Consider the following 24,143-nt stretch of genomic DNA (forward strand, 5'->3'; position numbering starts at 1 on the left):
CGGTGGTACAGGCTTATTCTATTAAGGGTCGGGAGCCTCCGTTCCCTGTTAAGGCACACTCCACTCGGGTGCTTAGTGCTTCCTGGGCCTTTCGCCATCAGGCGTCAGTGCTTTCAGGTTTGCAAGGCGGCTACATGGTCGTCGGTGCATACCTTTGCAAAATGTTATAAAGTTGATGTGATGGCATCGGCGGATGCCTCTTTTGGCCGCAAGGTTCTGCAGGCTGCTATTTGAGGAGACCGGTGGTCTACCTCGAGGGTTTTTTTCTGTTGGGTTTTCAGTTGAGTCTCATCTTTTTGTCTGATGAGCCCTTAAGACTTCTAGTTGGCACCGGTTGGGCCTTCTGGATTGGATTTTGATTTCCGTTATCCCACCCCTCATTTGTGGCACTGCTTTGGGACGTCCCAATTTGATATTAATCAAAGAGGACTGCGTCTGTCAATGAGCGACAGAGAAAATTGGATTTTTGTAAGAACTTACCGTAAAATCCTTTTCTCTTAAGCTCATTGACAGACGCAGTACCCGCCCCTCTATTTTTGAGTTGGGTTGGGTTAAATTCTCTGACACTGCTTTGTGACATAACTGACATCCTGTAGCAGAGAGAGAGAGGATATACCCTCTGGGACTGCCCCTAAGGTGTGGCCAGAACGTTTTCTTCTGCCTAGTGTCCTACTCCTGTAGAGGGCAGTATAACCCAATTTGATATTAATCAAAGAGGACTGCGTCTGTCAATGAGCTTAAGAGAAAAGGATTTTACGGTAAGTTCTTACAAAAAATCCAATTTTTCTTAGTTTTGGTTTCAAAATTTTTCAAAATCGGGAATTTGCGTTGAACTGTATTGTAATTGTGGCTAGAGCTTACACGTTAAGGCTCTATAAACACCTGGGCGTATCGTTTTCAGGCATTTTTTTCGCACGTTTTTCAGGTGTTTTTTGAAGGTGTTTAAAGGCAGGCATTGACCTCTAACAAAAATGCTTGTAATCTGCCAAAAAATCTCATGTACTTTTTTGAGCTTCAGGCATTTTGCTTCAGGCGACAAAATGCTCATATGTGAACAGGAGCCATTGAAATGAATGCGAGTGTTTTACGAGCTGAAAAACGCTCAGGTGTGAACAGGGCCTTAAAGGATTGTGTATATATCGCATGACACACAAAATGCAAAATGACCTCCCAGGTTCACAGCCGACGCCTTCTGGTGCTATACTTTGTTTTCCTGCAGAGCCCCATGGGAAACTAAACAGTTCATTCCCCATGCAAACCATAACTTACTGCTTGTTGCCAGAGCACTCTGATATGATTGAGAACGCTCCTAACTATATGCAAATATAGATATTTGAATGGCTTCTTGAGGGCTCTATTGGCAGATTGGGGCACTGGACAGGACAACTAAAAGTACTGTTTGGCAGCACTGGGTGCCTGATACAGTGTTTCCAGAAAGTATTCACAGTGCTTCACCTTTTCCACATTTTGGTATGTTACAGCCTTATTCCAAAATGGATTCAACTAATCATTTTTCTCAAAATTCTACAAATAATACCCCTTAATGACAATGTGAAAGATTGTTTGAAATCTCTGCAAATTTATTAAAAATAAAATACGAAAAAATCACGTACATAAGTACAGTATTCATAGCCTTTGCCATGACACTCAAAATTGAGCTTAGGTGCATCCTGTTTCCTAGAACCTGATGTTTCTACAACTTAATTGGAGTATACATGGGGTAAATTCAGTTGATTTGACATGATTTGGAAAGGCACACACCTGTCTATATAAGGTCTCACAAGCCAAGCCATGAAGTTAAAGGAATTGTAAATCTTCCAGGCACAGATCTGGGGAAGGCTACAGAAAGGTTTTCTGCAGTATTGCAGGTCCCAATGAGCACAGTGGCCTCCATCATCCATAAATGGAAGAAGTTTGGAACCTCTAGGACTTTTCCTAGAGCAGGCTGCCCCTGGCCAAACTGATCGATCAGGGGAGAAGGGTCTCTGACTGTCAGGAAGGTGACCAAAAACCTGATCACTCTGACAAAGCCCCAGCATTTCTCTGTGGAGAGAGGAGAACCTCCCATAAGAAAAACCATATCTGCAGCACTCCACCAATAAGGCCTGTATTTTAGAGTGGCCAGAGGGAAGCCACTCCTCGGTAAAAGGGACATGACAGCCCACCTGGAGTTTGCCAAAAGGCACCTGAAGGACTCTCAGACCATGAGAAACAAAATTCTCTCTATGGTCTGATAAAACAAAGATTGAACTCTTTTTGGCCTGAATGGCAAACGTCATGTCTGGAGGAAACCAGGCATCGCTTATCACCTGGGAAATACCGTCCCTACAGTTAAGCATGGTGGTGGCAACATCATGCTGTGGGGATGTTTTTCAGCAGCAAGACCTGGGAGACTAGTCAGGATCGAGGGAAAGATAAAAGCAACAATGTACAGAGACGTCCTTGATGAAAACCTGCTCTAGACACCTGGACCTCAAACTGGGGTGAAGGTTCATCTTACAACAGGATAATGACCCTAAGCACACAGCCAAGATAACAAAAAGAGTGGCTACGGGACAGCTCTGTGAATGTCCTTGAGTGGCCCAGCCAGAGCTTAGACTTGGGCACGATTGAACATCCCTGGAGAGATCTGAAAATGGCTGTGCACCGACGCTCCCCATCCAACCTGATGGAGCTTGAGAGGTCCTGCGAAGAAGAATGGGAGAAACTGACCAAAAAAAGGTGTGTCAAGCCTGTAGCATTATACTCAAAAAGACTTTGAGGCTGTAATTGGTGCCAAAGGTGCTTCAACAAAGGATTGAGCAAAGGCTGTAAATATGTACATCTGTTTTTTTTTTTCTTTTTTCCATTTCTAATAAATTTGCTAAGATTTCAAACTAACTTCTTTCATGTTGTCATTATGGGTTATTGTTTGTAGCTATTTGAGGAAAATAATGAATTTAATACACTTTGGAGTAAGGCTGTAACATAAAATGTGGAAAAAGTGAAGCGCTGTGAATACCGGAAGTAAGATTAGTAAAATCTAAGTAAAATTCCGGATGCACTGTGTGTGCCTGCAGAATCGCTTTGTATTCTGAAACCCTGTGACAGGTCTATTTTATTGACACACGAATCAGTGGAAATTCAAAATTTCTACCTTTTTTTTTTTTTTTTTTTTTGTCTGCTGCTTAGCATAGATTTGATAAGAAAAATGTTTAAATTTAATATCCTTTGTTCTCCTTTCTCAACTTTTTTTTTTAAAGTACTCATTTTGAATGCCATGGCAAAACGCCATACTGCGTTGCTTTGGAAATTTTGTGACTTGTCCCAGTAAGGCTTGGTTCACATATGCGAATTGGATGCGTTTTGAACCGCATCTGATTCGCATGACATGTGAATTAAACCCGCTATCGATGGTTCACATATATGCGGTGCAGCGGCAGTGTGAATTCACTGCAAATTTAAAAAAGGTCCTGTGTGGTTTTTTTTGAGCACTGCAGTGCTGCTCAGATGCAAATTCCAGGCTATTGCCTTCTATGGAAATTAATCTGAATCACACATCGGACCAGTTTTGAACGCAAATTCCATCTGAAAAAAAAAAAACAGCAAGGTTGGTCCCCCAAGTCCCCCCCCCCCCCAATCCATACCAGGTCCTTTCGGGTCTGGAACAGCTTTTAAGAGGAACCCTGTGCCAACATTTAAAAAAAAAAAAAAAAAAATGGCGTTGGCACCCCTGTTCCGGACCCTTAACCAAACATGCAGCCTGGCAGGACCCCCATTTCCTAAACCATACCAGGCCACATGCCCTCAACATGGGTCTGCCCTCCCACCCCAAAGCACTTTGTCCTCTTCCCCACAACCCTAGGCAGTGGTTGAGAGGGTCTACGGGCAGGGGGCCTATCAGAATCTGGAAGCCCCCCTTCATCAACTCAATCACGACGCCAACTGCTACTGTTGGACCGGAAAAAAGGGGAAAAAAAAGCCTAAGCCTCGGTTTCCACTAGTGCGGCTACGAAGTCGTGCTACTTCTAGCACGACTTCGTAGCAAAAGTAAACCGCGGCTTCAGTTAGACTTGTTCCTCATATATAGAGGGAAGTCGCGCTCAAAAGTAGTACACAATTTACTTTTGAGGTCGCGGCAACTGAAGCCGCGGCAGTGGAAACGGTCCCCATTGAAAACAATGGGTTTTGACTTGCTGTGCGACTTGACATGTGTCAAGTCGCACCGCAAGTCGCACTAGTGGAAACCGAGCCTAAAGGTGCGTTTTGAAGCTTTGACATTGTGTTGATTTGAACGGACTGACTTAACACAATGCAGTTTAACACTTGACATAACCTATTGCACCGCAAGAATGTATATGGGCCCTAAATCATTTTATATCATTGTATACCATGTGAAATATTAAGAATCGATTGCACATATTGGACAACCCTGATAAGTTTCAATTCTCACACTGTTTGGGCTAAGGTCTATGCTGTCTGCTCTCTCCCTCTCATTATTTGGTTAAACATGCATAAATGACCAAAAGTGTATCTGTCACAAAAGACATCCAAAAGCTGGGTACACATTTCCTAGTTGAGCCGTTTAGCCTTAATTAAGGGTCCTACTGCCAGAAAACTTTCATTAGGGCCGTTTTGAATTCCTTTGATTGTGTCTTATCTGTCAATGACCTTTAAATTTTGTTTGACCACGTATTCCTTTTTATTTTCAATTTACTCTTGCAACATGCCAACATTAAAGCAGTCGACATATAGGTTATTGGCTCATAGCCCACTTTCTCTTTTTTATGTGTTTTACTTCAAAAAATCCACATCGCTTTACAGAGTACATATACCAACTCCATCAGCCCCTACCCTCAAAGAAGTTGAAGATTGTCAGGATCAGTGGTGTCCTCCATACTGAAAAATACAGGCAGATACTTATCCACCATGTCATACCGTCAAGGAGGCATGCGATTGGCTCCAAATTTATTCTGCAGCAGTTCAATGACCCAAACATGCAGCCAATGTAATTAAAGCGTTTTTGTTACTTTAAGAAAAAAAAAAGTTCCCTTAAAGCATGTTCTACAGCACAGTGCTTTTACTGTGTAATTTGGCCCACTGTATCACCTAAAAGCCTGGCTTATCCTGCCAGTTTCTGCCCTCCCCCCTGTATGACCACGGTATATCTTGGCTGCTGTGCCCTGACAGCGTGGTCAGTGTATGTGTCTCTGTCATCTGCAGACCTGAATTTTCCTCTCTGTCCTCCTCTCCATCTTCCCTTCCTGCATGCCTGCTCGTGTCAGTGCCCGCCCCCTCCCCTCCTGCTGCTCTTATTTTTCATATAAAATCATCCCACCCCCTCTGAAATATAACAATATAACAATAAGTATCCCTGTGTCTGTGTTATAGAAAAAATATGCTGATCAGTACCTTTATCAGAACGGCTCCCGGCGATCACGTGACTGCTCGTCTCTCTCTCTCGCCTCTCTTCCCCCTCCCTGGCTATCAGCGGTAGTGCTCGGCCCCGCCCTAATGGTCACATGATCGCCAGGAGCCGCTCTGATTTAGGTACAGATTGGCATATTCTTTTCTCCAACACGAGACACAGGGGGACACTTCTTCTTATATTACAGAGGGGATGGCATGATTTTATGTAAGTGGCTTAACAACCACTTTAAGAACTATCTTCAGCGTAAAGAACGAGTCCTGAAAGTGATGATTTGGTCCCTACAGAGTCCTGATCTCAACATCATGGAGTCTGTCTGGAATTACATGAAGAGACAGAATTGTTTGGAACAAACTTCCTGCCGACTTCCTTTAAAAACTGTGTGAAAGTGTATCTAGAAGAACTGATGCTAAAGGCAAAGGAAAGGGTGGTCACAAATATTGATTTGATTTGGATTTCTCTTCTGTTTATTTACTTTGTTTTAGTAATTGCTAAAAATATATTAACACCTCAATGTCTGAAAGCATTCTTTAATACAGCATTTTTTTTCACACCTGCCTAAAACTTTTTCACAGCAGTGAAATATAACTTTTACTATAATTTGAATAGATTCTTATTCACTGTGAAAGCATCTGAAGTCAGCAGGATATGTCAGGTTATAGTATTAATTCCTAATGAGGCTGCTATTTTAATAACCTAATATAATTTGCTCCATGCAGTCAACAGGGTGTTTCCGTCATGGTCTTATGACTAAGACATTAATGGGAATTTCCGTGATGTTTCTTTTTGCATAGCTTTGAGCTGAAGATTGGGCAGGGCCAGAAGTTTACTGGCTACACTATTGAGTATTTTCTCACTTGCAAACTATGCTTGAGGAATGTCAAATTTCTTCGAGACGAGCCTTTCTGAACGCACTCCCTGTAATAAAACAATATTGTTCCAGCTTGTGGGAATGTATTCACCTAGATATGCTACCCAGTTGTACTGTTTGCCTTATCCCAAGTAAAATATTTGGAGTGACTTGCTACAGCCATGCTATAGTTGAATCATTTTAATAAACCTACTGCACACTTTATTATTTGGGAAGATCAGAATAGCGGAGGGCCAATAAAACTAGTTAAGTCTTCGGTCACACCGAATCCGACTTTGAAATCATGTGACTTCACTGGAAGCCCCAAGATTTCAAAGTTGTATGTCAGTGTGACTTGGAAGACATCTGTGTGACTTAATGTCTATGCAAGTCGCACCTGAACTTTCTAAAAGTAGTGCAGGAACTACTTTTAAAATCGGTGCGACCCCGATGGAGTACCCATTTGACCGTTCCCATTGCGGACAATAGGGGGCGGCTTGTCATGAGATGTGAAACTGTCAAATCGCATGACAAGTCGCACCATTTTGACTAGGGACTTGGAGAACTATTCTTAACCACTTCCGGTACGCGCAATAGCCGAAGTACGGCTGCAGCGCGGACTCGTATTTCCGGGAGGCCGTCTTTAAACAGCCTCCCAGTAACAGGCTCCCCGCGCTCCCGCGAGTGCGCATCGGGGAAAATCTGTGTCGGCCGTGTCCCTTGGACACAGCCAATCACAGATCATGGTAAATGGCCAATCACAGCGGCCATTTACCATGTGATCGGACCATGCAATGAGAGATGATTTCATATGTAATCTCTCATCGCCAGCTCTCCTTCCTCACACAGAGACTGCGTGTGAGGAAGGAGCAGAGCCGATCACCGGTAAGGGGACACAGAAAAATGTAATCAGGGCACTGATCACCAGTGCCCTGATTACAAAAGAGGTAAATAAAATAACACAAGTGCCCACCATCAGTGCCCACAGTGCCTGCCATCAGTGCCCATAGTGCTGCCAGTCAGTGCCTGCTCATCTAGGCACTGATGGGCACTGATTAGCAGCACTATGGGCACTGAGTGTGGGCACTGATGGTGCTTCCCATCAGTGCTCATCGGTGCCACCCGTCAGTGCCACCCACCAGTGCCTGTCAGTGCCGCCTCTGTGACAGTCAGTGCCGCCTCTGTGCCACCTCAGTGCCCAGCAGTGCCGCCTCTCAGTGCCCAGCAGTGCCACCTCGCAGTGCCGCCTATCAGTGCTCATCAGTGCCGCCTATCAGTGCTCATCAGTGCGGCATTTTAGTACCTCCTCATCAGTGCCCATAAGTGCCACCTCATCAGTGCTCATCAGTGTAGCCTATCAGTGCCCATCAGTGCCGCCTCATCAGCGCACATCAGTGAAGGAGAAACATTTATTTATTTTCAAAATTTACTCGCAGAAAATAAGAAACTTTCATTTTTTTCAAAATTTTCTGTCTTTTTCTTTCTTTTTTTTTGTAAGAAATAAAAAATACCACCAGAAGAAAGCTCTATTTGTGTGAAAAAAATTATAAAAATTTCATATGGGTATAGTGTAGCATGACCGCGCAATTGTCATTCAAAGCGTGAGATCGCTGAAAGCTGAAAATTGGCCTGGGCAGGAAGGGGGTGAAAGTGCCCGGTAGGCAAGTGGTTAATATTTATAAATCCACATGTAAAGGTAATGTATGAATGCCATTATAAATGTTAAAATGGGAATCCTGATGTTGTGCCAGGCCCAACCTTTCATAGGGGCTGCAAAAACAATTGATTGAATCATGGTTTTACCCCCGCCCACAACTGCCCACCTAAAACTTAAAACTGGAGGGGGCCACACAGGTGCTGTGGCTGTGATGCATTGCATCATAGCCGCAAGAAATGTTGCTTGTCGAGTGGTCAAACTTGCAAATTCAAGTCAGTGAAGCTGTTAGCTCCATTTAAAATTGCTCTTCTGCAAAGATAAAAGGTAAAAAGGAAAAAAGAAAGCTATCAGATTGCCCCCTAAAGGCTTGGAAGCTGCTGCTTAGCTGCCCTGTTAAAAGAGAGATCCACCATTATGGTTGGCTGAATTTGCATCGCATTTGGACCAGAGTCATGAAGGACCCTTTTTTTTGGTCCGCACCAGAATCGGATCGCATGGGTGTTCACACCTGTGCGATCTGATTCCTGTCTGAATTGACAATTCGCACTGCGATATGCAAACTAACCTGAGGGTGTCATTAACTTTGAATTGACACTCTCAGTCGCATATGGCAGTGTGAACTGCCTGCGAGCCAGGTGCGATGCAGGAACCTCCAGTGGATTTGCAGGGTTCCCGCATCGCATATGTGTGAATCGGCCGTTCATGTTTCTCTTGGACAGGAAGTGAGGAGACATTTTTTACCTACTCTCTATCCTGAACTGAAAGGAACGTTTTGGCTTTAGATAGATATATTTTGATGAAACACTGGCTTTGTCATGGATAAAACTTTTTGACTATTTTTTTCTGAAAATAAAATGCTTCTTGCAAGAAACACATTACTAAAGAAAATGTTTATCTTGCCTAAAATTGTTGCTGCAGTTTCATAAATCATTTAAAATGTATTGCCAAATAACATAGCAGTGGTGAAGTGGTCAGCAACTTGTAATTATGTTATGGGTCATTTATCTTTCAGTGGGTAAATGTATGCTCCAGTATGTTCATTTGTATTCTGGATCCAGTCATTTTTCAGTTTCAGTCAAAATATTAAAATATGGTATGCTGAGTGACCCGATTTAGCTTTATAATGTATCTCTATGTAAATGCCCCCCCCCTTTTTTTTGTTTTTTTTTGTTTTGGATAGAGAAGGATAGGTTAGTATTTAGCATAATGTTTTGAATCAAGTCCTCATTGACCTACGGGGCTGCAGGTACTGTAGAGCAGTGGTCTCCAACCTTTCGGACCTCACGGACCACTAAACTCACTATTTTGAATGCCACAAACCACTAACATGAATTTCACATGCTTTATACACACAATTCTCCGACTCTGCCCCCTCCCCCTGGATCACACTGCTGCCTTATACACACAGTAGTGTCCCGTTCCCCCCGGTCACTCTGCATCACACTGCTGTCTTACACAGACTCCTCATTGGATCTCGCCTCCTTATCCAGCCCTATCCTCAAGCTCTGTGCTCCCTCCCACAGTCTGTGATCAGCGCTGCCATTGGAAGTCCCTTCCTCCGTCACCTCCTGCTCTCTGCACTACTGCTGGCGCCTCCCTCTGAGATCACAGGAGCCAGAACTACAGAGGAGGCATTGCACTGATGGTATTGACTGTCAGGGCGCATTGTGAACAACACAGGAAACCACATTGGGCGTTATACATCCGCCACAATGTTGATTTGCCTCACAACCCCTGGAGACGACCAAAATGTTCTCATGGACAGACCACTGGTTGGCGACCGCTGCTGTAGAGCAATAAATCCTCAAAGAGCAAAACAAAAGCAGTAAAGTTCAAGTTGTTCCCTCAGCCCCCTCCCGGCAGTGACTTGGCAGCCTTCTAAGCTTTAATATGAACGTGGAACCTGTATACTGTATGTACTGGGAAAAAGAGCTTGTTGAACTGAACTGTGTGTGTGAACTTGTTCCACAGTACCTGCAGGTAGAGATTAGTGATTGCTTGTTTTAAAGCTTGTTTACAGCTTGTTAAAGTAGGTCTATGGTCAAAATGTAAAATATTTAATTTCCACATTGCATTTCTAACCTACTCCTATTAATCTGAATGATCTTGAAGTTTATAAATGTAATTTGTGAAGAATTCCATACATTTACTTGAATTCTGTTGCACATTCACTATGCAATGTATGTTGGCACTGCTGTGTCACACATTTCTCAGAGCCTGCCTTCTTAACTACAGAGGTGCTGAGAGGAGCTGGTACAGGAATCGCTGCTTAGAGAGTTATCTTGGGATATGTAGCCCTTAGAGATTGAAAGCAACCAGCGGAGGAGAATCTGTAAAGTATACAGGGAATCCCAGGACTTTATGAAAAGAGATGGCTAATAGACATACAGAACTCACAACATGAGACGATTTTTCAAGTGAACTGTTTTTATTGAATTGTCAGGTTAGCTAACCGTATCCGAAATAGGAACAGTATGCTATCCTGAGAAAATAATTTATATGTTTTTTAGATCAGAAAATAGCGAAAAGCAGACTCTCAGACATGTTAGGCCACGTGTTGTATGGCTGTTTGCATTGAATGTTGCTGATTTAACTTCTACCAATCCCTTTTTCCTTTTGACAGGTTTTGTGGCATCTTGACATTTTTCGAAGGAGCTTCCGACAGCTAACTACACACAAGTGTATGGGGGATTCCTGTATATTCTGTGCACTTAAGGTAGATCAAGTTTTGCTTTTTATTCATACTACCTCATCACCATGGTCAGTTATGATCGCATACTCTCTGTTAAGCCTAGTACACACAAATTATCGTCTGTTGTTTTTTTTCTCTTGCATGCTAGTCTCGTATCAAATATAGAGGTTACTAAAGTATGAAAATTCTCCTACAACAGAAAAAAAATTCAGAAGTGATGTAATGTATTGTATTTTCGGACAAAACCTGTACTGATTTAACAAAAAGATTTGTGTTTTTCCCTTGTGACAATTTTGGACGAAAGTTCTGTACCAACGATCAGATGATCGTACGATCGTACTTTGAAAGTGGTATTCCTGATTGTTTGTATGGACCTTAATGCTTAAATGTAACACTGAAAAGGCAACACTTTAGGGCTTCATTTAGACGTCTGATGTGGAGGGCAAAGATGCACGATTGAGCCGTGTTTTTGGTGCACGCCAAGCGCCCTCCTCCTCAACCAGCAATACGCGGCAGATGGGGTTGTTTACATGCCGTGGGCGTGATGCTTCGCTTCACAATCGTGGCAAAGTTTACCCAGCGTGTAGCGCTAGATCCTCAAGCAAATGTGGAAGCAACACAAACGCATGCAGTGCATGGGGTTGGGGCGCACTTGAGAAAAAGGGGGTTGAAACAGGTGGTGCTTCCACACTGCCTTTCAGTAGCCTCTGACGCTTATTCAGAATGTGGATCAGGCTTCAGAGGAAATGGAAGATTTAGGTGTAAATCTAAATCTAGCCTAACAGGAGGTTCAGGATTGGTTAGATTGAGTGGAACATGGAAAACGTGTACCTGAACACAGCTGGTTCTGGCATTTTGTAATCTCTTTTCAGCTGAACTATTTTAAGCTTCTGTGGTCAGTCTAAAAGTACATGACAAAGACAATAAATATAGTAGTGTAATTATGCTCCAAGAATAGCAAAGCATGTGTTTTCTTTTAAAACGGTGCACTGCTTTCTGGTTTTCCACTTACAGCTGTTCAGTGATTATCTCTGGTGTACATGGTATTAATTACAGAATTCCTAAAAGCTCCCCTTTGTTTTTGTTTGTTTGCAGTTAGTGGTTCTAAAGCCTAAACGTCTTTTCTTAATGCATTCCTTGCATTAAGAAAAAATTTTAGGCATCGGCATCCCCCTCCTTTACGTACCTGAGCCCCCATTCGATCCAGCGCTGTGCACATCTGCAGCTCTTCTCACCCCTCACTTCCGTGTCTCACTTGCTTTGCTGGAACACCTAGAGCCATTGGCTCTCGCTGCTGTCAATCAAAGCCAATGACGAGGGAGTGGGGCGGAGTCCAGCTGTCTGTGTCAACTAGAAAAAAAATCACTGAGAATAAAGGATTGCCCGTGTGTTTGTGTATCCTGTCTAGTCAACAGAAACCAGTCTTATGATTGGCCTCTGTCAAATGGTCCTGCTGGAAAATCGGCATTCGATCTGTCTGTTCTTATTGGGAAAGGCAATAGCAATGCAATAGGGCAGCTGTGGAGATACCTGCATCCATATCACTTGGGTGGATGCAGAGTTCTGTGATGTGTTTTTTTTTTTTGTTAAACCTGCTAGTTAAAAAAACGACGTGTACCCAGCTTTAGAATTTGCAGAGCACAGAAACCCTGCCCTACCCTGATCCGCACCTGTATTTCAGAATGTGATGTGCAGACAGGAGAATTAGGAAAATGTATGAAGCATCATGGAGACACTAGTGGAATCTCCATTTTCCCATTTTCATGATGGGGTAGATCAGACCATTCAAAGTTTATATTGACCTTTGGTTGTTGGCTAAAATCTGTATTGTTTCTTTAGAAGATCTTCTGGTTGCTGGATATTGTCACTGCTTTTTTTTCTCTTCTAATTTTTTTTTTACTCAAGTTAGGAGAAGAGCTTTTTAGACCGAGATTTGAACCGTTAATGGACAAGCTGAAGTACCAAGTTGATTGCTCGATCAACTTGGGTACAACCAGCCTGCTAGATTCTCTTGCGATTATAATCACTGTTTTCTCCTGGAGGGGATGGCTTCCTCTGCCGGGAGCAAACGATTGTTCGGCAGGTTGGATTTCCCTGTGAGCACAATATGTGTTGATGGGGAAATTGTGCAAATTTCTTTCCTGCAACCCGCAGAAAATAAACTTGCACAGTATATGGCCTGCCCTACCTGAGCAGTCAGTGTCTAAACAAGCAGTTCCAAGATTTTATGAGCAGTTTCTTATAAGGCTGGCCATAGAACCATGTTTATGTTGAAAACTTATTGCAGATTGGTTAAGGAAATCTTATTCTTCTTAAGGTTTGTTCATACCAGCCTGTGCCTTGCAACGCAGTGACTGGTGTGTGGTGCGGTCTGGCTGAGATCAGTGTAGTTAGGATTGTCTGATCTCTGCGCATCACACTTTCTTTTTATTTTTTTTCTTAGTGTCCTAAACCCACATCGTAAAAATCTATCAATAAATGGTGTATCACATCTGAGCAGCCCATGTAACTATAGAGTGGGCCAACACAGTGGTAAATGACAGCCCACTCCCTCCCTCCTCCATGCCTACTAACCAGCTTAACACAATGGGGTGGGATATTACATGTAGATTAATGGAGGCTTCACCTCCCTCTTATTCGAATACCACAGGCTGGAGGTGCTTAAAACATCCTGTGACTGGCAGAAATCCACCCACACTGTTATTGCCAAAAAATAATAAAGATTTAATTTCAAACATATATTTGTATGACAATTTAAAACCATTTTTCTCTATCGCTCATTGACAGACGTAGTCTTCTTGATTCTCAAGAGCTGGGTTATGTTGTCTCCGCAGGAGTAGGACTAGGCAGAATGACAAAAACGTTCTGGCTCCACCCTAGGGGGCAGTCCCTGAGGGTATATCCTCCCTCTCTCTGCTACAGGGAATCAGTTTTTTTCTGTCTAGTCAGGAGTAAGGACCTAAGTTCCTTGCTGGGATCTTTTGGTCCTGGCAAGACTTTTTTTCTTTAAGAAAAAGACATTTTTTAGGTAGTTTTCTCCAGTGTTTTTTTCCTGTGAGATCTTCAAGCAAAAATGCCGGACTGGGCGACACTTGTGGTCACCCCAGCCGGCCTACGAGCGCGTGCAGACCAGGCATTGCGCTTGGTCGGCCGCGACATATTCAAGTAAGTATGCGGGGCCGGGTGACGGGCTGGATGTGAATCCAGTGGTCACCCCGGTCTCTGCCTAAAAGCGCGTGCAGACCAGTGCGCTGAGTCGGCCGCGACGGAGTCCCAGTAAAGGGACTGACTTTGCGAGTTAAAAGCTCGCTTGGACGCCAGGACCAGAGAGTCGAGGCGTCCACAAACCCCCACCTCGGTGGAGAGGGTATTATGAAGAGAGGGTGCCTGTCGGTTCGGTATGGTGAGTAAAACGTTCCCTTTTTTTCCTCATTTATGAGGCAGTATATATTATGGGCCCCTCCATATATGGTCAGTATATATCTGACACTTACAAGTCCCCCTTGTAATACAGCATGTGTTGTGGGAAGTGGACTTGGTTCAAGAGCTAACACTCTACCCAGCAGACTGTAACATTACAGCAAACATAGGAGGTATAATCCTACCTTATGTGCAGTGTATCTCTGTAGATCCATATGTCACCTCTCAGCAGAGTGCAGGTGGATGTGCTGGGAAGACGATATCGGCGGTCCGCCGCCATTTTGCCGTAGACCGAATGCATGTATGTCCTCAGGTCACGCCGGCCGCCATGTTTTTGGAGTCTTATGTCTCTTCTATGGGGGCGGCCATGTTTTGTGAGCCCAGCTTCCTCGTGGAGGGCTGGGAACGCCGGAAGGCGTACACAGGGGGCGGAGCCACGCCTTCTGCCCGGGAAAAAGCAAACAGCTCCTTCCAGTCTGTGTAAGACAGACGCTGGCTGCAGTTTGTTGGAAACTGCACTGCATCGGTTGGTGAGCCTTGGGGGTCCCTCTCTCTCTCTCTGGGATCGAGAAGCAGGTACTCTGAGGGGCGCTATTGCGCTAGGGGGAGACACACAAAAAAAAAAAAAAAAAAGAGTTTTTTTTTGTTTATTGCTGGCAAAGTGTCCTGTATTAACATGGACCCTGCCACTCATGTATCTCCTCCGGATCCCCTCGAGGGGTCTGCGGGATCCTCCAGCACCCCATTGACAATTGAATCTTTGTCAGCCATTATGGAAACTTTTGTGTCCCGGGTGGAAGTGGCTTGTCAGGGACAGGGCGCAAGAAAGCGACCCCCGCCTAACCCCTTATTATCTGAAACCTCGGATTCAGACTCTGAGCCTATTTCTGCAGTTGCAGGTACTTCATCTGGTATTGGTGTCTCGGGTCCTGTCTCTTCAGACAGTGAGGAGGATGTTTCGGCATCAGCCATAGCCCGAGAGGAAGCGTTGGTAAACGCACTCATTGTATCTGTTCAAGAGACTTTAAGGCTACAGGGTATTCCATCAGAAATAGCTGAAACTGAGATCCCTTTTGGGACTAAAAAGCGCATTAAAGTGGCAAAGGTTTTTCCATTGCCCAAATGTTTTGGCAATCCAATCGATGAAGAATGGCGTCTGCCAAAACGCACTTTTAATATTTCCAAACGCATTGACAGGCGTTATCCGTTTGAGGAAACCCTTATTAAGAAATGGACAGAACCACCCGTGGTGGATTCACCAATTGCTAGATTGAATAAAGCCACGGTTATTCCTTTAGAAGACGCTCCGTCTTTTAAAGATCCAGTGGATCGCAAGATAGAAGCTATGTCTCGCACCATGTTTTCCTTGATTGGATCAGCTTTCAGGCCAATAATTGCTATTGGTCTGGTTTCGCAGGCTGTAACTGAATGGACCAAGTGGTTACGCCGGGACTTAGAAGAAGTCCCTCAGGCGGTATCAGATTTGTTGGAACAAATGATACAGGGGTTACAGTTTGTATGTGATGCGGCGTTAGACGCCACTCCATTAATGGCGCGAGCATCAGTCTCAGCAGTGGTTCTCAGGCGCACACTGTGGCTAAAAGGTTGGATAGCCGACCAAGGTTCCAAGAAAGCATTGGCTAATATCCCCTTTTCAGGAGAACGTCTATTTGGAGCCAACTTAGATGAGATCATTAAGGATCTCACCGGTGGAAAAAGCACCTTTTTACCGCAAAATTTTAAAGGTAGAGGAACTCGTCAAAGACGAGGGCCTTCTTTTTCTGCTCACAAGAGGTTTTTTCGTCCAGCGGGTGAAAAAACTAAGTCCTCCAAGCCTCCTGCAGGAGGCATCAGGGGTCGTTGGTCGGGCAAGCAAAAGCCCGCCCCCTCCAGACCTGAAGATAAACCATCCAAAGCCTGAAGGTGCGCCCCCACCCATAACTGGGGTGGGGGGACGTCTTCGCCGGTTCCCGGATCCATGGCTTTCCAGAATCCCGGACAAATGGGTTTGCGAAGTCATAAAGTCAGGGTACAAGATCGAGTTTCGATCTCTCCCACCGGCGCGATTCTTCCCTTCCAATATCCGACTATCTCCGGATCGTCTAGAAGATCTGCGGAGAGCAGTCACAGATCTACTACAACAAGGAGTGGTAGTCCACGTTCCTTGGACAGAACGGTTTCAAGGGTTTTATTCAAACCTGTTTACAATACCCAGGAAAGAGGGCAAAGTGCGTCCAATTCTGGACTTAAGAGCACTCAATTTTTTCGTCAACATAAGAAGATTCAGAATGGAGTCCATTCGCACGGTAGCAGCCTTCCTGCATCCAGGGGATGTCCTAGCGTCCATAGACATCAAGGACGCCTATCTTCACATTCCCATTTTCGCAGGACATCAGCGTTTTCTACGCTTTTCCGTAGAGGAGAACCACTATCAGTTTGTGGCGTTACCTTTCGGTCTCGCCACGGCTCCGCGGGTCTTCACAAAGGTGTTGGCCCCAATGTTGGCACTTCTGCGCCAAAGAGGTATATCGATTCTAGGTTACCTAGACGATCTTCTGCTTCATGCAGAGTCTCCTCAGACCTTGCTACAAAACATAGAAATTACTATGATTTCTTTACAGGAATTCGGGTGGCTGGTGAACCAGCAAAAGTCCTTTCTGGTCCCCACCCAGAGGCTCGAGTATCTGGGTCTAATTCTAGACACAATCAGGACAAGAGTGTTTCTTCCGGTAGGGAAACTTCGAAAGATTCAATCAGCAGTCCAGTTGTTACTGTCCAACAGCTGGTCTTCCCTTCGGACTTGCATGAGGGTTCTGGGGTTGATGGTGGCTTCATTCGAAGCAGTCCCATTTGCCCAGTCCCATACCCGAATTCTTCAGCAAGAGATTCTCCTCAGATGGAATCGGAATCCGGAATCCCTGGACAATCAGATACGATTGAGCAAACAGACCAGAGAGTCTCTGGTTTGGTGGCTTCGGTCTCCAATGCTCAGCCAGGGAAAGTCATTTCTGCCAATATATTGGACGATAGTGACCACGGATGCCAGTCTATCCGGATGGGGAGGAATTCTCGGTCAATTATCTGCCCAGGGACTTTGGTCCCCGGAAGAATCCAGATTACCGATAAATGTATTGGAACTGAGAGCGATCAGACTTTGTCTGATTCACTGGACCGAGCAGCTCCAGGGCAGCCCGGTTCGGATCCAGTCGGACAATGCCACGGCCGTGGCTTATGTCAATCACCAGGGGGGCACCAAGAGTGTCCGAGCGGCCAAAGAAGTGGCTTGCATTCTTCGCTGGGCGGAACGATTTGTTCCAGCAATCTCTGCGGTGTTCATTCCGGGGGTGGAGAATTGGCAGGCAGATTATCTCAGCCGTCAGACCCTGGATCAGGGGGAATGGTCCCTCCATCCAGACGTTTTCCACCAGTTGTGCCTACGGTGGGGCACCCCGGATGTGGATCTGTTGGCATCACGATTCAACAGGAAAGTTCAGAGATTCGTGGCTCGCTCCCGCGATCCTCTAGCAGAAACCGCAGACGCACTGATCGCCCCGTGGGGGCAATACCAGCTAATATATGCCTTCCCTCCTCTCGCGTTACTGCCAAGACTTCTTCGCAGGGTAGAGGAGGAAGGAATCCCAGTAATCCTGGTAGCTCCGGACTGGCCTCGTCGAGCTTGGTACGCCGACATGGTCAGACTGGTGGCGGACGTCCCGTGGAGACTTCCTCTCAGAGAGGATCTACTGTCTCAGGGACCGATCTTCCATCCTGCTTTACGATCGCTGGCTTTAACGGCCTGGCTATTGAGACCCAGGTGCTGAAAGACAAAGGTTTGTCAGCTTCAGTTATTCCTACTCTAGTTGAAGCAAGGAAAGCGACTTCCAGAAAGATTTATCATCGCACATGGAAGTCCTACATTGCATGGTGTGAACCTTTGGGGTTCCGTCCTCGGTCTTATTCGATTAGTCGAATATTGGCTTTTCTGCAACAAGGGGTTGAGCAGAAACTGGCCTTGAGTACTATCAAGGGTCAGGTCTCAGCATTAGCCATCTTCTTTCAGAAGCCTTTGCCTACTCATTCCTTGGTGCGGAATTTCATCCAGGGGGTGCGACATCTGGCTCCGCCAGTGCGCGCGCCGTTACCCCCCTGGGATCTTAATTTAGTGTTGTCGGTTCTTCAGAAACCTCCCTTTGAAGATATTAGGGAGATTCCTCTACCCACGTTGTCCCAGAAGGTGGCCTTCTTGGTGGCTATTACTTCTGCACGCAGGGTGTCAGAACTGGCCGCATTATCTTGTCGTTCACCATATCTGGTGGTTCATAGAGATAAGGTGGTTCTTCGTCCGAATCCATCCTTCCTACCAAAAGTAGTTTCAGAATTTCATCTGAATGAAGAAATTGTATTACCTTCCCTGTGTCCTAAGCCCAGTCATCCTCGGGAATTTGCTTTGCACTCCTTGGATGTGGTCCGGGCGATCAGGGTATACTTGAAAACGACAGACTCGTTTCGCAAGACGGATTCACTGTTTGTGATCCCAGATGGACCCAAAAAGGGGTTGCCTGCATCTGCCGCGACCATTTCCAGATGGATCAGACAGACGATAGTGCAGGCTTATTCTATTAAGGGTCGGGAGCCCCCGTTCCCTGTTAAGGCGCACTCCACTCGGGCACTTAGTGCGTCATGGGCCTTTCGCCATCAGGCGTCAGTGGTCCAGGTGTGCAAGGCGGCTACCTGGTCGTCGGTGCATACCTTCTCCAAACATTATAAAATTGATGTAATGGCATCGTCTGATGCCTCATTTGGCCGCAAGGTTTTGCAGGCCGCAATTTGAGGAGACCAGTGGTCTACCTCGAGGGTTTTTTTCCGTTGGAAAATTTTTTTCTTTAGTCTCTTTTTTGTTTATAATGAGCCTTTAAAACTTCTAGTTTGGCACCGGTTGGGCCTACTAGATTGGATTTGATTTTGTCAATCCCACCCCTCATTTGTGGCACTGCTTCTGGATGTCCCAGCTCTTGAGAATCAAGAAGACTACGTCTGTCAATGAGCGATAGAGAAAAATGGATTTTTGTAAGAACTTACCGTAAAATCCTTTTCTCTTAAGCTCATTGACAGACGTAGTACCCGCCCCTCTATCATTGAGTTGGGTTGGGTTAATTTCTCTGTACTGCTTTAAACAGAACTGATTCCCTGTAGCAGAGAGAGGGAGGATATACCCTCAGGGACTGCCCCCTAGGGTGGAGCCAGAACGTTTTTGTCATTCTGCCTAGTCCTACTCCTGCGGAGACAACATAACCCAGCTCTTGAGAATCAAGAAGACTACGTCTGTCAATGAGCTTAAGAGAAAAGGATTTTACGGTAAGTTCTTACAAAAATCCATTTATTGATTATTTTACTCTATATTCCAAGGGCTGTTTTTTATTTTGAACATGTGACCAGCAGCAGAGGACTAGAAGCTCTTCTTGCTTCTGTTTCCCTGCAGAGAAGCTGGGAAAGATTTGAGTCATGTGACTGCTGTATGTCAAATAGGAAATAGGTACTTTGTTTTTTTTTTTTAATTAAAAGAATTACAGTGCCATAATTTTACAAATAAAAAGAGAAGGGACAATGTAAATTAAACCGTGTAGGTTTAGTATTTCTTTAAATGAACATTATTGAGATGTCGCTGACACAGACATTTCATTAAGTTTAATTGCCGGCTGTGCGGCGCAAAACAGTGAAGTGCCTTGCACTGCCTGCCCTGCGCTGAAAAAAAGGAGCTGCACCCTGTACTTTTTTTTTTTTTTTTTGCGCACACCACCGCAACATAGTGGTGTGAACCAGGCAGATGGGGAGAGAAGGCATTTCGCCTTGTCATACGGTGGGACTGCGCTGAAACTGGATGTGGTGTAAATGGACTCTAAAATCTACTTATTTCCATTCAGAAGTATAAAGGAGTTTATTACAGAATTTGATTAACTTAGCGACAGGGTGTTTTTTTTATTTTATATTTATTTATTTATGGCAAAGCTTCTCAGATACATCAAGTCAAGTCATCACAGAAAATGTTAGTCTATGAAAAATGCAATAAATCAACACATATTTTGTTTTCAAGTATGGCATGAAAGATGCAAGAGAAACATATAAAATGAATGGCTTCATGTGCACCGCTTTGCAAATACAAAATTTTTCTCCACTTCTCCAACCCCGTTTGAAAAGGCACTGGGGGATGCATTGCTTGTATCTGTGCGTGAAACCTTAAAGATGGAGGACGCAGCTACGACGGAGGAGCAGGTCCCCTTTTGGCACTCACAAGCCATCCAGAGGGGCAAAGGTGTAACCTCTCCCCACCTATTTTGTCATAATTTTTACTAAAGAGTGGGGATGACCAAAGCATCCCCTTGGGGTCCGTAAGTGCTTTGCTAGGCGATACCCCTGTGAGGAGTCCCTTAAGAAGTGGATTGTTACACTGGTGGTTGACCCTCCGGTTTCAAGATTAAACAACCATGATTCCGGTTGAAGTGTAGGCTGTGGCCTAAAATATGTACACCTTGGCTGGTTCGGCACCGAGGCCGATATTCATCATTGCCCTGGTGTCGCAGACTTTGACCGAGTGGGCTAAGCTTTTACGCCGTGGCCTGGAGGGAGAACAGCTCCCCCCATTCTTTTGCTGAGCTGGCGGACAAGCTGGTCCAGGGGCTGCAGATTTCTTGTGATGCCTCTTTGGATGCGGCTCCCCCAGTGGCTCAGGTCTGTTTCGACAGTGGTCCTTCGGCGTGTCTTTTGACTCAAATGCTGGTCTGCGGACCAGACTTCTAAATGGGCCTAGACCAATCTTCCCATTTAAGGAGATTGCCTGTTTGGTACTACCCTGGGTGACCTCATTTAAAGGTCTTTCAGAGGGTAAGAATACCCTTCTTCCACAGGCTACTAAGGGCAAGGACCCTTGTTGTAGATGTGGGCCTTTCTTCTCCGCTCCTAACAAGTTTTTGTTCATCCCTCAGGGTTGACTGACGAGGGATTGAAGCCCTTCAGGGCCTCCTCTGGGGGATCCAAGCGAACTTGTTCTGGCAAGTCAAGAGGGGGCTTCTCCAGTACCTGAGGATGATGAGACCCCTTCAGCTTGAAGGTGCGCCCTCACCTGTATTTGGGGAGGGGGGACATCTTCGTTGGTTCCCGAAACCTGTGGACTTTCCCGGTACAGGACAAGTGGGTCCACTAACCCATATGGTCCGGCTACAAGATCGAGTTTCGGTCTTACCCTCCGGAAAGCTTATTTTCTTCCAGCGTGCGACTGTCCCCGGTCCGCTTACAGGCTCTCTTTGGGGCGATGCAAGACCTTTTACTTCAAGGGGTGATTGTCCCGGTTCTGACTTTGAAACATTTTCAGGGGTTTTACTCAAACCTTTTTACAGTTCTCAGGAAGGAAGGCAAGGTGCATCCAATCCTGGACCTCAAGGTGCTGAACTGCTTGTGCAGGTGCAGTAATTTTAGAATGGAGTCTGTTCACATGGTGGTGGCTTCCCTGAATCGGGGGGGGATTTTCTTGCCTCCGTTGACATCAAGGACGCTTGCCTTCATATTACAATATGTATCGGTCACCAGCGCTTCCTCCGCTTTGCTGTGGGAGAGGAGCATTATCAGTTTGTGGCGTTACCCTTTGGTCTCACCTCCGCTCCTCGGGTCTTCACGAAAGTGTTCCCGCACTGGTGCTAGCACTGTTACGTCAGCAGTGGATCGCAGTCCTGGGCTACTTGGAGGACCTTCTTCTGCGAGCAGAGTCACCTACTGTGCTGGTGGAAAACCTGAAGGGCTCCATATGGACCCTGAGGAAGTTCGGCTGGATTCTGAATCTTCAGAAGTATGCCTTGGTTCCGTCTACGAAACTAGACTATCTGGGTCTGACTCTGGACTCTGGACTTAGCCAGAGCACTCCTTCCTCTTTACATACTCCAGAAACTGCAGGCTGCAATTCACCTCCTGGTGTCCAGCAGATGGTCATTCCTTCGGACTTGCATGCGAGTGCTGGATCTGATGGTGTCTACCTTCGAGGCGGTCCCCTTTGCATGGTTCCAAACTAGGTCTCTGCAAGGGAGATTCTGATCAAATGGGACAAGACTCCGTAGTCTCTGGACAACCAAATCCAGCTGGGCCTGGGTGCAAAAGAGTCCCTGACCTCGTGGCTTTGTACTCCAGCAGGGCAAATCCTTCCTCCCCTTGTCGGATCATCTCCAAGGATGTCCAGTGCGTATTCAATCAGACAATGCCATAGCTGTGGCTTATGTCAATCACCAAGGGGGCACAAGAAGAGTCCTGGTGGCTCTGGAGGTAGCCGTCATTCTCGGGTGGGCAGAACCTTTGTTGCAACCCTTTCTGCCATACACATTCCCGGAGTGGAAAACTTGCAGGCGTATTACCTCAGTCGGCTGGCATTGGACCACGGGGAGTGGTCTCGTCATCCGGAGGGGTTTCATCAGCTTTGTCTCCCAGTGGGGCATCCCCGAGGTGCATCTGTTGGCATCTCAGCTCAACAGAAAGGTTCAGAGGTTTGTGGCTTGGTCAAGGGATCCTCTGGCGGATGCCACAGACGCGCTGGTGGCCCCGTGGGGTCAGTATCATCTGATTTCCACATTCAAGCTTCTGCCAAAACCTCTACGCAGGATCGAGGCAGATGGGATTCTGATTATCTTAGTGGCTTCAGGCTAGCCTCGCCGGGCTTGGTATGCCAATCTGGTATGGGTGGTTGCCGACCTTCCTTGGCAGCTTCCTCTCAGGCAGGATCTTCCATCCTGCTTTTCAGTCGCTGGCTTTGACGGCTTGGCTGTTGAATGCCAGGTGCTGAAGGATGAAGGTTTGTCTGAATCAGTCATTCCTACACTTGTTGAAAGCTCGGAAATCTACCTCTAGGAAGATCTACCATCGTACGAGGAAGTCGTACGTTGCGTGGTGTGAGTCTCTTGGGGTTCTTCCTCGCTCCTTCTTGGTGGCTCGGATCTTGACCTTCAATGTGGGGGGGTTGAACAGAAATTGGCCTTGAGTACCATCAAGGGCCAGGTGTTGGCTTTGGTGGTCGTCTTCCAACGATCTTTGGCCACACACTCCTTGGTGCGTACTTTTCTTCAGGATGTCGACATTTGGTTCTTCCAGTGCGGGCTCCATTGCCACCTTGGGAATCTTAATTTGGTGCTTTCGGCTCTACAGAAGCCTCCCTTTAAAAATATTTGGGAGATTTCCCTGCTTAGGCTGTCCCAGAAGGTGGCCTTTTTAGTGGCTGTCACCTCTGCGCGCAGAGTGTCAGAACTGACAACGTTATCCTGTCTTTCTCGTTACCTGTTGAATCACAGATATAAGGACATTCTTCGCCCATGTCGTTATTCCTTCCAAAGGTTGTCTCTCATTTTCATTTGAATCAAGACATTGTGTTGCCTTCCCTGTGTCCCAGGCCTAAACATCCGAATGAAATTGCCTTGCATGACTTGGATGTGGCCAGGGCAATTAGGGTGTACCTGGCAGCTATGGAGTCTTTCAGGAAGTCAATCTCTTTTTGCTCACTGATGGAACTTGAAAAGGGTTGGCCGCTTCCTCTGTGACCATTTCCAGGTGAATCAGACAGACGGTGGTTCAGGCCTTATTCCGTCAGGCTTAGTGCCTACTGGGCTTTCCATCATCGGGCATCAGTGACGCAGGTTTGCAAGGTGGCTAACTGGTCGTCGGTGCACACTTTTACAAAGTTTTATAAAGTGTATGTCTTGGCATCTGCAGATGCTTCTTTTGGCCACAAGGTTTTGAAGACTGCTGTTTTTAAGAGGACCTGATCCTCTTTGAGCCCCGGTTCACACTTGTGCGAGTGCGGGGTTCGCATGTAATGTCGGAGCGCACTGCTCCTTCATTACATGCGATCGGCTGTGCGGTGCGAGTTTAGCCATACACTTTGTATGGCTAAATTCGCACCCGCAGCAAACTCGCACAGGACCCTTTTTGGCAGCCGCATCAGGATCGGATCGCACAGCGGTTCACACTTGTGCGATCCGATCCTGTGCGAACTGCAAGATCGCACTGCGATATGCGATCAAACTGGGGGTGTCGTTAAGATTACATTGACACCCCCAGCGTATCGCATATGGCAGTGTAAACTGCCGGG

General features: G+C 45.8%; 1 protein-coding gene across 6 annotated transcripts in view; it reads left to right on the top strand.

The window, feature by feature from the left end:
• The window catches only part of USP54 (ubiquitin specific peptidase 54), a 253,901-nt gene that overhangs the window by 88,813 nt on the left and 140,945 nt on the right, over positions 1-24,143 (top strand). For all 6 annotated transcript variants that reach the window (XM_082267464.1, XM_082267460.1, XM_082267465.1 and 3 more), the window contains exon 3: positions 10,538-10,630. In XM_082267464.1, coding sequence (XP_082123590.1) covers positions 10,538-10,630 — 93 coding nt within the window. The remainder of the gene's footprint in view (positions 1-10,537; positions 10,631-24,143) is intronic.

This window comes from Pelophylax lessonae, assembly GCF_965119305.1.
Source record: "Pelophylax lessonae genome assembly, chromosome: 9".
NCBI classification, from domain to species: domain Eukaryota; kingdom Metazoa; phylum Chordata; class Amphibia; order Anura; family Ranidae; genus Pelophylax; species Pelophylax lessonae.